This window comes from Ursus arctos, unplaced genomic scaffold, assembly GCF_023065955.2.
Source record: "Ursus arctos isolate Adak ecotype North America unplaced genomic scaffold, UrsArc2.0 scaffold_1, whole genome shotgun sequence".
NCBI classification, from domain to species: domain Eukaryota; kingdom Metazoa; phylum Chordata; class Mammalia; order Carnivora; family Ursidae; genus Ursus; species Ursus arctos.
In genome coordinates, this window is record NW_026622763.1 from 79840634 (window position 1) to 79855654 (window position 15021).

Below are 15021 nucleotides of genomic sequence, written 5' to 3' on the forward strand. Positions count from 1 at the left end.
TAGGCAGTACTGTCAGCATATACTGTATCCTCATTTCTTACAACAACTTTACACATTCTAATAGCGTCTCTTGTAGGGACTAGCACACTGAGGCCACGGACCCTGGCACATGGCTCTCTAGCCCAGGCCCCTAACCATCAGGCACGTTACCCTTAGGTACACTCCTGCGGAGCATAGCATAAGGTATCAACTTGTTGGAGTCACTATGTTGTATACTTGAAACTAATGTAACACTGCGTGTCCACCTTACTGCAGTTAAAAACAAATAAATAATATTTGTTAATAAAAAAGGAAAAAATTTTGAAAATAAATAGAAGAAGGGCTGTTAGTCCCAGGTCTGCTGAGACCCTGACAAAAACAGAGAAAGAAAGAGACTGAAAAAAATCCTATAGATGACTCGAAAAGCAAAAATTGACGGTCATTTGGGAAGCAAAGGCGGGTCTATTTATTTACCTGCTTAGTTGTTTCCTAAATGTTTCTACGGCATTTACTGGGTGCCACAATCTATTCTCCTGACTTTATACATCTTTTTATTTTTACTTTACAAACTCGTTTTAACAACCCCGTGAAGTAGGGAGTGCCTACTTTTATGCCTCCGATATTGAAGCACAGAGAGGTGCAGTAATGTGCGTGGGTCCCACAGCAGTCAGGGGCAGACAGGATTGAGAACAAAGCAGCACTTCTCTGATGTCTGGGCTCTTGAGCTCTGTGCTCTGCTGCCTGTCGTGGGTACTTCCTCGAGCCCCCCACCATATTACAATCATGGAGGGTCATTTATTCACTCAGCAGTATTATTATTGCCGTGTTTTAATTTTAATATTGCTGCAAGGCAGTATTGAATTGCATAACTAATGAGTTTCAAGAAAAGATGAAACTTATTTTGGTATATTTGGTTAAGAAATTGAGATTCCCCTGTACATTTTCGAGGGATTCTCATTCATACTGGTTCATTTTTTTAATTGTTGTTTTACTGTTTATAGTATCAAATCCCAACTGTTCAAAAACCTCAACCTCAGTACATTCAGATTTATCAGACACTTGATTTGAGTTTCACTGTACTTAATTAAGACTAAAGTTATGCTGAAATGAGCCACCATATTAACTTTCTCAATATATGAGAATACCAACAGAGAAAGCAGCTGTAATTTAACTTATAAAATTTATAGATATGATTTATTTCGAGACCAAGAAATAAGGCATTGTCTGTAATTCCCTTGCATAATCCCCTCCATCCTCAAGCAAACTAAATAAAATATTTAGCAGAAATAGAATTCTTTGAGATTGACTACAAGCACTAGGAAACCTATAATGGGCATTTAATGTATCTGGTGTCTAAACTGTCAACTGTGCTTTTCTTGTTCTTTCCTTTTCGTGTTACTAATGAGCAGCTTGTTTGCTCAATACGAACAGTAGTTTTAGGAAACAGGCCCACATGAAGTCAGAGACCAAGCCACTGCAGCCAGCAGTCTTCCAGCAGGATGGTCTTCTCAAAAGGATGCAAGCCTTTCACTTGTTTTTAAAAGAAGGGCATGCTCAGCCCTCAGAAACCTCTTAACCCCGCTTTTAGGCTCTGGGAATATCTGCTGACCTCCTTTGAAGCACCAGTTCCTGCCAGGCCCGGCTTTCCCATTTGAAGTTATATATTGTAAGCAGGGTCGCAATTAGCAGAAATCAGTGAAGAGGAAAACATGATATTAGCCAGAGAATATTTTATTTAAATTGTACAGTGTGATAAAATACATAAAGCCACCCGGGATTCCAGAATCGGTTGAAAATACATGGTGGGGAGCTGGCGAGGGGATGAGGAAGGGCTGGGTTCAAAATGAGAACTGCTTCCTTTACCAAAAGAAAAAAAAAATTTTTTTATTCTCAATCTCAGTACAGCATATGGCTTCTTTCCACAGCTCTGGGGTGGATTCGGCAGTGTATTTTCCAGATCAGAACATCCGCTTCAGGTCTGTGACACCGGCCAGGCCTCCTGAATCAATGAATCTGAAAGCCTCAAAGAGCATGGACCTTGGTAAGTGAGGGTGAGAGACATCCAGGTCCCAGGTCGGCACTCCAGCCTCCGCCATCTGTCTTCCTGAGTGTCCTCCCTTTGTCTCCTCAGCTCCAACCTGAGGGAGCGAAGTCTGCGGGAGCCTGGAGGAGGGGACATTGGTCATCCCATCTTTCTGTCTCCTCTCACACATTTAATTGTAATTACCCCTTTTTAAAAGAGAGGTCAATGACATTTTTATAAGTGGTCTGTGAAGGTCAGAAAAATATGATTATTCCTTCCGGATGATCTGGATGCCGTCAGCATCGGTAACTCACGTGCCTTTGTATCTGCATTCTCACTTCTGCTGGTGACTTTGCAGTTCTCGCGTGCATACCTGCTGTAGGGCCCGGGAAGATAATACGGTTAAATGAATCCTCTTCCACAGGGTGTCCCGTCTCTATGTGCAGTGGATAGGGATGGCAGCAGTGGGGAAGATTTACCTCTTTAAATGCCCATCTCCAGATCCTGTTAACACTGGAGGGGAAAAGGGTCCTTGAGTTTGCCAGATGGAGGGGGTCGAGGTACCCTGGGTCCATGCCTGAACAACCTCAGTGAGGTTCTGAGCTCTGCAGGGAATTTCTGGGTGACTGTTGGCTGCTAGGGCCGAGCAAGGGCCCCCGGAAACGGTGTTCTCCGGGTCCTCGGAGGTGGGACCCCGGAAGACATCTCAGACACCCAAGTGTGTCACTGTGCGCTCACGGGCTGTTGGAAAGAGAGGACTATGAGAGAAGGGTGCCAGTGCCAAATAAACCCTCAGCAAATACTCATTGCTGCTGGGTGCTCGCAGGCCATGCTTTGCAAATGTTTCCTCTTGAGACGTATTGCATATTTCATTAGTTAGCAACTAAGAATATGGAATAATCAAAACCGTGTTCTCCACAAAACAATCTGATAAATAGTGCTTATCTCTTACTCATTTACAGGAGTTCAGAAAAATGTTCAATCATGATGAAATAAGAGAAATTGATTCTAGTTTCTATAAATTAACTAGATCACTAGGAGACATTTGCTCTGACCACCTATAGGGAGAGAGGGATAGAAAACCTGAGCACTGGTCAGAGAGGGGTATTTTCTCCAGCGTGAACCTTGACAGACCAAAGGCACCATGTGTGACAGTGACCTAGGTTATTACTAATAATTTGAGGAGCAGTTGATAAAGTGCTTGACAAACATCTTTTGTTCTGTCTTCCCAATTACTCTATGAAGAAAATGAATAGATAAAAATCTCTTTTAATTTGGGACAAGAATAGATGATGATTTTCCTCATTTAATTAAAACAAAAAGTGACCAGCAATACAGTTCCAAAAAGTCTCTGCAAGAGAAAAGAATGGCATCCATTTTAAGAAAGAAAAATTGTTATCAAATCTGTAAAAATAAAACCTAAGGTGTATCCAGAAACAGTGTTTCTGTTTATATTTTTTGTTACTGAAAACTTTGCTTTTGAGAAGTTTTCTTTTTTTACATTGAAATAGCCCTTCCAAAATACGTATAGCTAGCAGTCACTCATTACACTGTATTGTACTTATACCATAAAGGACAATAGTACTGTTTGTTCACCTCACTGGATAGAGGTCGTGAGCTGTTTTCCTCAGGACACAGGTGCCAAAAGCTGTGGCTTAAAGGCACCATGCAGCAGAAGTGGTAAAATATGGAATGTAGACATTTTATACGCCATCAAAGTTTGGTCTCTTCCAGGAAATGCCAGTATAAAGCTAACAGTCTTGCGGAGGGCAGCATTCTAGAGCCATTCTGAACCCCTGTCCCCAAAAAAATTGAGGGAGCTCAATAAACATGTTGATTTTCTTAGTGCATAAACTCAGATGATACCAGATGGTAAACATTTGGAAGTGTCTTTCCTGTTTGGTTAGGCAAAAAGAATATTGTTAAGTTGTTTTGTTTTCTGTAAGTAGCAGCGGGCCAACCTAAGGAATTATTATCTTTACTAAAAAGGGTGGTGGCTATGCTTATAAGGATGGCAGGGTCAAGCTCACGTCTTCAAAAAGTAAAAAATCAATAATCAATCCATCCATCCTAAGGTATTTAGGCTGAATATCAAATTAATGCTTTTGACTATTTTTGGACCTGGAAAAATAGCAGTTTCATAGGGTTCAAATTATAAAAGATAAAACCTTTTATTTATCTGGTCCTTTATGTTGGATAGTTCTACTTTCCAAAGTCTGCAGGAATCTTTGAAGGCTAACAGTCGCCATTAATACCTTTGTTTTTGTTTTTGTTGCCGAGTCTAGGCTAGCATTCTAATGTGCAGATTAGGTTCAAATTATTTTAAAGGTGAGTGAGTTCCATTTACTTAATTTCACTTATGTTTCCAAAGGTAGACAGCTCTTGTGAGAAAAACATGTGTTCTCATCCCCAGATACAAACATGATTTAAAAATAGCTTGCTATGTATACGGAGCACTCTGTTTGCTGCACCGTCTATCTACGCGTATCTGCATCATGTGTCGTGTTTCTTTATAATAGTCGTACGGTGTTATGTGAATGAATCTGGATTTACAATTTACTTCTCCCCATTTGAATGAATTTGGGATTGAGAGTTTGGGGTATTTTTTTGTTTGTTTTTCCCCCAGGGGATCCTTTTGTATTTCACATTCTGTGATTTGCTTATTTATAGCCTTTGCCACAAATGTTTCCATTTCTAAATTCTTTTTATCTTTAGAATGTTGTTGGGGGGCACCTGGGTTGCTCAGTTGGTTAAGCATCCAACTCTTGGTTTTGGCTCACGTCATGATCTCATGGATTGTGAGATCAAGCCCCACATCAGGCTCCCCACTCAGCAGGGAGTCTGCTTGAAGATTTTCTTCCTCTGCCTTCCCCCCACTCTCGTGCGCAGGTGCGCGTGCAAACTTACGTGCTCTCATGGGTGCGTGTGCATGCTTATGTGCTTTCACGGGTGCGTGTGCATGCTTATGTGCTCTCTTGCTCTCTCTCAAATAAATAAGTAATCTTTTTTAAAAAAGAATGTTGTTACATATGTTGCAAAGAATTTCTTGCAAACCATTATTTGTCTTCTTATTTTGATTATGATATCCTTTACTATGAAGATTTTTAGTCTCATAGAAAAAAATTTCCATCTTTTCCTTCTTGACTTCTGGGTTTTATACTTATCACCTTATTTTCTTCTAGTACTTTTGAAGGATTTTTTTTAATATTTACCAATCTGTAATATATTTATCCATGGTGTGTGAGGTGGAAAAATGTTTATTCATGACAATAGGCAAATTATTAAGAACATTTATTGACTTTTACATCCTTTCTCCATTAAAGCAGAATGCATTAACATTGAATATTAACTTTCCTTACATACATGGGTCAATTTCTAGGCATACTCTATTGACATATTTGTCTCTTCCATGCCAATGTCACCTTGTTTATATTATCAATATGTTATCACACTGTATTTTGATAACTTACAGGAAATGCTTCCTCTGATTTTTCTTCTTTTGTAAAATCATTTTGGCTCTTCATATACATTTACTCTCCCACATGAACTTTAGATCAGCTCATCAAAATGAATTTAAAGATTAAACAAGAGTGCTTCCACTGTGTGCATTCATTATGACTCAGGGATGGTTCTTGATAGAAGAAATGTTTTTATCAAGTTACATAAATGTCCTTGTATTCCTAGCTTCTTAAAAAAGTTTACTCAGTTTAATCAGATGTTGAATTTTATTAAGTGAGTTTTAAGGATTTGTACAGAATGACCATGTGTATTTTGTTCATTATTAATATAGTGGGTTATAGTAATAGATATCACAATAGTCAACCTTTGTTCTTTCTGAATTACTCTAAAGTTTTCTCTGTACTCAAAAAAGGTAGAAATGAATAGTACACTATCTGTGTGCTCTCAAATGTAGGTGTAAAACTTTGATTATAATTGTACTCAGTGTCATTAATTCCTATATATCCATTATAGATTTTTTTGAGGCTATTCTGCCTCAATATTTTGTGAATACTTTTGCTGGCATACATGTGGCCACCTTTAAGACAGATCAGAAATGATTAAAATGATGAATAAAAGGAAATTTATTTTTAAATAATTGGATGTAACTATGCTCATTCAAAGGGGTTAGGGTGTCATTTTCTGGGTTTTCCAGAAAATCAATCTTCTCCTACTAATTGTAGACTTTCCTCTATTTATTTAAATTACCAGAATTACTATGTTCAGTCTGGATCCCTTTAATTTGCTCATAATTGAGCTTGTGTGGGTGTTGAGTTGGAAGCTCTCAGGAGCTGAATAACACAGCTGCCTCTTTGGCCTTTGGCATAGGGTTTTCCCCCAAAGAGCTGCCCTTTTGGCAGTATGCCAGAGAGTTACATTCAAAGACTTTTTGATGAGACATAAACATCCTTAATTTCCAAGCCGGGTGTTTTATGACCCCATTAATACTATTTAAGAATTAATCTGAATTATTCAAGGGACAGCGCTTCATTATTTTGGCCCATCCCCTGACCTAATCTATAGGTCCGTGAAAGTTCAGTTTATTTTTTTGTTTTTTGTTTGTTTTTTTTTTAGCAGCTGAACCCAGTTTATTTCTTGTGCAACATGGGGATAGGCAGGAGGATCCGCTCCACACGGTCATTCAGGGAAAGTGCGGTTTAAAATACTATTTCCCACAAGGTTTTTGTTTTTTGGGGGTTTTTTTTTAGTTTTTACTTTTGTTTCAAACTGGCCTTCTCCCACTTCAGAAGGGTGCTCTGCAACACAGAGAAGACTGAGGACAGTGCAGATGGAAGCTGCTGGCCAGCTGTCCTGCCTCTGTTCAATGAGAGGAAATGAGCTTCAAGTGATGCATGAGGCATTCAGACAAAAGTTTAGGAAGTTCCCTGACAAGGAAGACTGTTAACATTCCATGTCCCATAGTCTCTTAAAAAAGTACATGTGTCTTGGATGACTCCAAGACCTGTAATTCAACCATTGTATTTTTCTGTTAGTTACTTGTTCTAAAATTTTTTAAGATGGAAAATGTTTGTAGATGCCCGCAGTTGAAGGAAATTATAAATAAACTGATTTCTAATATCAACAGAGATTAAATAAATATTTAGGTCATGTTTTAAATATAACCATTTCATACATGTCGGACATTCCTCTCAGAGAAGTTAGGTATCTCTAGTATTAGATCAAAGATGGACATGCAAAATTTAACTAACCCCACTCTACTATTCAAATACTTTATTCTTAAAATTATTTTTTGGGCATGCATGTGCAAGTGTCCACAGGGACTCAGGACAGTCTCCATTCCCCCCTCCCCCGCAAGGCTAACTGCCTGACCCACATCTGTAGGTTCCCAGAGGTGAGGTGGAGAGTCAAGACTCCCCAAAGCCTCCTCACCCCAAATCCTTGGGGCCCACATAACATGACACCCTCTGCTGCACAAAAAAATAATTTTTTGTATAGTGAGGTACTTCTGTATACATTCTTTGCAATAAGACAAAAATCCTGAACACTAAGTACATAGAGTGTTTATAAAACTGTTCAGATAATTGTGATGCTGGTTTATCAGTTAATATATATTATGTGTGCCATGTAATATGTTAATATATATCTTAATATAAATGTGTATGTATATTCAGGGATCGTCTTAATTGTCCATCAATAAGCAACACCTCTGATGATAGAGCCGAATGGAGTACTGTTGCGTAAGATATAACTGACTTATTAAAAGAAAAAAAAAAACAGGTTGAGAAAGAAGAATTAATGGTAACAGTAACAGAAAGTGTCTATTAACTGTCTCTAGAAGACAAGGAGGAGTACAAGGACGTAGTCAGGTGTATGCCCTAAGCTTTAGGAAGTCAAAATTAAGAAATTGCAGATACTGTTTCTCAACCATTAAACAAACACTTATGGCGTGCGTATTGTGTACATTAAACACTGAAGCTTCAGTCAAAAAAGAACGAAATCTTGTCATTTGCAAGACGTGGATGGAACTGGAGGGTATTATGCTAAGTGAAATAAGTCAATCAGAGAAAGACAAATACCGTATGATTTCACTCATGTGGAATTTAATAAACAAAACAGATGAACATAGCAGAAGGGAAGGAAAAATAAAATAAGACGAAAACAGAGAGGGCGACAATCCATGAGAGACTCTTACCTACAGGAAACAAACTGAGGGTTGCTGGAGGGGAGGGGGCTGAGGGATGGGGTTACTGGGTGATAGACATTAAGGAGGGCACACGATGGAATGAGCACTGGGTGTTATATGCAACTGATGAATCACTAAACTCTACCTCTGAAACTAATAATACACCATATTTTATTAAAGTGAATTTAAATTAAAAATTTAAAAAAACAACAACACTGAGGCTTCAGCGGAAAATTAGAGAAAACGGTGTTTGCTGCACATACCTAGATTGAAAATCTAACAGGAAAGGAAAACCTGGGAGTTAAGGAAAGATTCCCAAGAGGAAATTCTGGCATGATGATGATAACTTATCTCCAAGAGGAACAAAAGGGAGAGGCAGCTGAAGATACCAGAGTGGCTGCTTCGAGAACTTACTGATAACCTTGGCTCTGTAGAAGAGAGGAAGAGAAGAGCAAATGGTTAAAAAGAAAAAGGAAAACGAGAGAGTTAGCAGTCGTCTGAAAGAATAAATGCAGGAAGAGCTGAACAGCTGCTTGAAGCTCGCGAAACCTGTAAGAGTTAGACAGCCAGGCTATTTTTAGAGCACGAAAAAGAAAGTGTGTGAGGGGCCCATTGTTTAGAGCACCTAACAGCTGTCAGGTGGAACACAGAGCCACCCGGTTCCTGGGTTAATTTTACCTTCGTGCACACGAGAGAGTGATGTTCAAACGGGAAGAGCATGGCTGCCAGCGAATGGAAGGAGGCCGTTTATATTCCTGCGCACTGAAAGGATCGTGCTTAGAACAACTGTCCCTGATCATCAGAAATTGGGAAGAGCAGGCCTCGCACTGGAGAACAGGAAGCAAATTACCAATTTACACAAAGATGATGAATTCCAGAAACAACTGGTGAAACTACTGATCTCCACACTGATCTGCAAAGAATTTCCATGTTTGTGAAATGAGAAAAAAAAAAAAAAATCAACCTCTGTGAGAGGGATCTCGGAAACAACTGAGGTCTCCTTTTCTTCTTGATTGCGTTTCTAGACTTAATTCAGGGAAATGTTATAGTTTACTTTGATCTTTCTAACGGTATGTCAGTTCTTGATTGAAACTTATGAGCCAAATTATACAGGAAAGTAGGTAAAAGCATTAGAATGCCCTCTCCCAAAATGTGCTAATTAAGGCTCATTGTCATTCTGCGAGGAATGAAATAACATATATGACTCCCTACCGGGAGCTTCTCGTTCCATCGGAGCAGAATTTGACAGAGACTGGAGGTGTGTGAGTTGGCTGAAGGTACGAAAGGCATTCTTACCAAAGTTTCAATGGATGGTGCCTCAGAGAATGGGGTGCTATGTTAGAGTGACAGAATTAGCATTCAGGTGATTTCTCCAGAACTGAAGAAGGCAGGATTTAACAAAGAATGACTCCTCCATCTACCAAGCATTTGTTGGCGATTCACTATATCCTGGGACATGTCCCGGCTGCAGAAGACCCACGCTCCCCTCCTGCAGTGTCTCCATTCACATTGGGTAAATAGATGATAGAGTTTTACCCAAGTAAAAAAATCATCAAATTTCAGACAGAGGTGATTTCTCTGAAGGCAAATTCAGGTAGAGGTGAAGACTGGGGAGCGGTGAGGCTATTTTAGATAGGGCAGTGAAACATAAAAGGAATTTCCTGAAGTCGGGTTCAAAGAAATCAACTGTCCAAGTACAGGATTTAGGAGACCTGGTATAATAAGGGTGAGTGAGGATGCCCTGGTTTTTAGCTGCTTGCCTGATAAGGCGAACCCCAAAGGTTGTAGTTCTGTGTTGCCAGAGGAAGGAAGCTGACAGTTTCACTGGACTCCGGGCTCCTCATAACACATCTATAGCACTGTCTTTAATTCTGGGTATGATATTTTAATAGAGACAAAAACAGGGTAGAATGCATCCAGATGACAGGCCTAGAAACCATATCTGATAGAAAATAGTTGAAAGAAAGGTATCTTGCCTGGAAGAGAGATAGCTTAGGAAGCCTATGAGAGTCCTCCCCAGATGTTTTCATGGCTACTACTGAACAACTCAAATCTGGGGGCGCCCAGGTGGCTCAGTTGGTTAAGCATCTGCCTTGGGCTCAGGTCATGATCTCAGGGTCCTGGGATTGGGCCCCACGTCAGGCTCCCCACTTATTGAGGAATCTGCTGGTCTCTCTCCCTCGCCCTCTGCCCCTCCCCCACTCCTGCACGCATGCTCTCTTTTTCTCAAATATTTTTTTTTAAAGATTTTATTTATTTATTTGACAGAGATAGACAGCCAGCGAGAGAGGGAACACAAGCAGGGGGAGTGGGAGAGGAAGAAGCAGGCTCATAGCGGAAGAGCCTGATGTGGGGCTGGATCCCATAACGCAGGGATCACGCCCTAAGCCGAAGGCAGACGCTTAACGACTGCGCCACCCAGGCACCCCTCAAATATTTTTTTTAAAGAAAAACTCAAATCTGTTTAAAATTGAATCCGCTCCCCCAAGTACATCAGGTGATGATAGCCATACCAGAAGATATACCACACTTACAAGCTTGAAAATCTATGAAGATGATAATGCAAAACTGAATCCTGGTTTGTGGCATATTTGGTATGCAAGAAAAAAGTAGAAATATAAATTCAAAATTCACCAGAATTGCAGAAAAGGGACCATAGTTTATTTTTCAGTGTTGGATAAAGGATGTAAGTTCTTTCCATTTTTCCTTAGTGGATCTTAATACACTTAGATAGTTATCCAGACAGGTTTATAAGTGAAGTGGGTGGCTAGATGAACACAAGTGAATTTGCAGAATTATGTGTCAAGACTCCGGCTGAATTCTAAGAGATGCCGCTGGTGAGAAAAGAAGAAAAAGTAAGGAAAACTTCGAATAACTGACTTTACATACAGTTGGCAGCACTGCTATCCACAGCAGGCCTCTTTCAAAACATCAAGAAAACCAACATTTGGGTCAGCTAAAACTTAACCTATAATTAAATTTTAGATAATTGCCACCTTTAAGAGTGAAAATGTATCAAAGACTAGTATTAATATCAGTTGAATCATAGAGACATAGATCACTTATCTCTCTCTGTAATGTAACTAGATCATAATATTAGATACAGCAGAATAAGGTAGATTCCATGTAAAATTAATCAGAATAACTATTTGGGTTGGGAGCCAAGGCATAAAAATTCTTCTCTCTGTGAAGGATCTGCTTCTCTTCTTGTAAATCTATATATGTGCTTTCTTCCTGTTTTATTTCTTGACAGTCCCTACAGAAATCTATTTTCAACAGTATGCTCAAGAATCATTTAATTTTGTGCTCATTATTACCATTAATTGGAAAACAATGCCTTTTGCATAGCAAGTGTACTTTTATACAACGGGAATACCTTGCTGTATTGCACTGTTTTATCGCACTTTGCATATAGTGTGGGGGTTTTTTTGTTTTTGTTTTTTTTTTTACAAATTGGAGGTTTGTGGCCACCCTGAGTTGAGCAAGTCCATCACCACGGCTTTACCAACAGCATTTGCTCACTTCATGTCCCCGTGTCACATTTTGGTCATTCTTGCAATATTTCAAGCTTTCTCATTATTTCTGTTTTTTATGGTGATCTGTGATCAGTGATTATAATTTGCTGAAAGCTCAAATGATGGATAGCATTTTTTAGCAATGAAATATTTTTTAATTAAGGGGCATACATTTTTTTTTAGACATAACGCTATCCCGCACTTAATAGACTCTAGTGTAAACAAAACTTTTTGGGCACTGGGAAACTAAAATGTTCTTTTTATTGCGGTGCTCGCTTTATTACTGTGGTCTGGAACTGAGCGTCAATCTCTCTGAGGTAGGCCTGTTCTTGATGTGTTTTAGACTTGTCTGAAGTTGTGTGTGGCACACCCCAGGCCGCCACTCCCGTACACTCTCCAACAAGCAAGTGCTCACTGATACCTTGAACACAGATGCTCTCATTTACCATTGCTGAATGAATGACCAAGAGCACAACTCTCTCGTATGCCCCCCATCCAGAAAAAAGCATCTTCAAAGCAAGGAGTATGTTTCTTAATATAAAAATACTTAACCTGAAGCCTAGGACATAGGGCAATCAGTGCTACTTAGGATCAGTCATGGAGAGGGTAACGTTAGTGGTAGCATTACAAGGAAGCCTGTACATCGCCTACAGGTTTTTCTTGTTACTGGTGATTGACTTGACCTGTTGACATAAGTAAATTCTCCTCAAGTAAACATTGTGAAAATCTGGGGTAAAGGTGCCCTATGGATTTCGTGTGTAGATCCTTAATTCAATCACTAGGTCACAAATGGTCTCGATTGTTGCCATGTGGTTTTACACAACACTCATATTTTCTTCAACTGGGGCATTGCTTGGTGGAATATGAAGATAATTTAACAAATCAGTGTCTGAAAGAGGAACCCAAAGCTCTATTTTCCCACAAGAGATATAAAGAAAGCTGTATATTTTAGAAATGCTTGTAATTGAACTTCTACTAATGATATGCTGATAACCCATGCAGATCTTCATTAAATTAGCCTTTGTCTATTTAGAGCATTATTTGTGCTTAGATGAGAAATCTTGATCAATGGAGAAACTGTCTTGTCCTTTAGGACTGAAATTTTCCAGGACCCTCTTAAAACTTGCATTAGTCCCTGAAGTTTTGTACCTCAGGTGAGCCCCTACATCTCAGACACGTACAAGCATTTTAAACAAATATGAACTTTTTTCTCACTTGCCTTTGTTTTCTAAACCATTGTTCATATTTAAATGAAATTCTGCATTCCTTTTTAAAGAACTTTTGTACTAACATAAGAACATCTTCATAAAAATATGAAGTGAAGAACTACTATTCAAAGAATGGAACAAAACACTTACATTTTCCTTACAAATATGAACCGAATCCATTTTAGTTTTAAAGTGAGCATTTCGGTAGCTGACAATACTATATATAAATATACAATTAAATGTAACAACATATTACATAAAATATATAAGTATATGTTAGATGAGGTTTGGCAGTTTCATAATTATCTCTTCTGAATGGTATTTGGAATGATAAATACTTGTTATTGCCAATACTTTCTGTGGAGATTAAAACTATCGTAAGGAGGTATAACTATCTCATTTTTAGATACAGTTGCAGTTTTTAAAAAGCAAAGCATTTTTACTCTTGTGTATTTTTATTCTCATATACACATATTCATATTTTTATATTCTAATTTTTCCCAAAGTCATTGTACTAAACATGTACTTTTTAATTTGTTGCTTTTTAGAACAATCTACCCTGAATATTCTTTTTTTTTTAAGATTTTATTTATTTATTTATTTATTTATTTATTTATTTGAGAGTGAGAGCGACAAAGAGACAGCATGAGCAGTAGAGAGAGGGAGAAGGACCCTGGGATCAAGACCTGAGCCGAAGGCAGAATAAGAGACTGAGCCACTCAGGTGCCTCTAGCTTGAATATTATTCTCTATGTCTTTGCTTCTATAATAATTTTTAATTGTAAAGTTTGCTCTTGAATAAATGTAGTTGATTTATCTGCCTTATATATTATTTGGCCATAAGAGTCATTTCCAGTTCTTTGCTCTTAGAAATAGCAATGAATTGAGTCTGAAAGTGTATAAACTTTTGTAAACAATCATGATTATTTTCTCATTATAAATTTCTATAAGTATAATTTTTTGGCCAAATATTATGTAAAGATTTAAGGCTTTTGGTGTATATGACCACTTGCCCTCCAGAAAAGCAATTTTGTTCTTATCAGTAGTATATGGAAGAATCTGGGAGTAATTTTTTTTTTAACATTTTCACCAATTTTATAGGCTTAAAAGGGGCATTATAATTTTACATTTAGAATTAGTTCTGTGGCTAAACATTTTTCATATATTTTTTGACTGTGTACTTTCTATTGTGAACCATCTGAGCATTTCCTCTGTAAGGCCAAAAATTTCTAAATTAAATATCACTTTTGAGAGAAAAATGTTATCCTACATTAAAGGTCAAATCTCAACTCTTGCTCATAGCGGAAAATAGATATTTTGCTTCTAATTTCCTAAAGCTAAGTATGTTATCCACTCCAAAGTACATATTAATTAATGCATCTGTGAATTTCATTAAATGGTTAGAAAAATGTCTAGCTAAACATGAATCAGAGGCAAAGCCAGAGCTCAGACTTACTTGTAAAACTGCTTAATCCAGGGTAAGTCAATCTTTTAAAATATACATATATATAATTACATATTTATACATATATTTATATTTATTTTATATATATATATTTTTTAACCTCTTCTTTGGAACACTAAAGCTATTATACTTTATATATAGTGGTTCTGGCTGATTTAGAATATATTAGTATAAAGCCTAGCATCACCAGCAAAACCTACTCTATTTTTTATAAGACTAAAAAGTTGTTTAACGCTTGGAAAAATAATTTCAGTCTCTTCTAAAATTCATCCATCCATCTATTCCTTCTTTCCTTCCTTCATTAAATATTTATTAAGTGCTTTCTCTATGCCAGGTAATGTTCTAAATAATGGAGACATATCAGTGATGACAGTAATATGTTATTTCTGTGGATTACGTCTAGTGGAAATAGTCTTACGAACAAAGTTTGAGAGATCAGGGATGTATTTGGTAATAATAAAACAAGTGAGTAAAGATACTGGAAAGGAAATAAAATACCCAGAAATAAATTTAACCAAGGTGTGAAAGACCTATACTCTGAAATCTGTAAGACATTGATGAAAGAAATTAAAGATGACACAAATGGAAAGATATACCATGCTCATGGATTAGAAGAATTAATATTGTTAAAATGTTCATACTACCCAAAGCAATCTACAGATTCAGTGCAGTCCTTATCAAAATTCCAAT

General features: G+C 37.8%; 1 protein-coding gene across 7 annotated transcripts in view; it reads left to right on the plus strand.

The window, feature by feature from the left end:
- The window catches only part of PARD3B (par-3 family cell polarity regulator beta), a 980939-nt gene that overhangs the window by 601212 nt on the left and 364706 nt on the right, over positions 1 to 15021 (plus strand). For all 7 annotated transcript variants that reach the window (XM_044381230.3, XM_026492130.4, XM_057304240.1 and 4 more), the window contains one exon: positions 1905 to 2020. In XM_044381230.3, coding sequence (XP_044237165.2) covers positions 1905 to 2020 — 116 coding nt within the window. The remainder of the gene's footprint in view (positions 1 to 1904; positions 2021 to 15021) is intronic.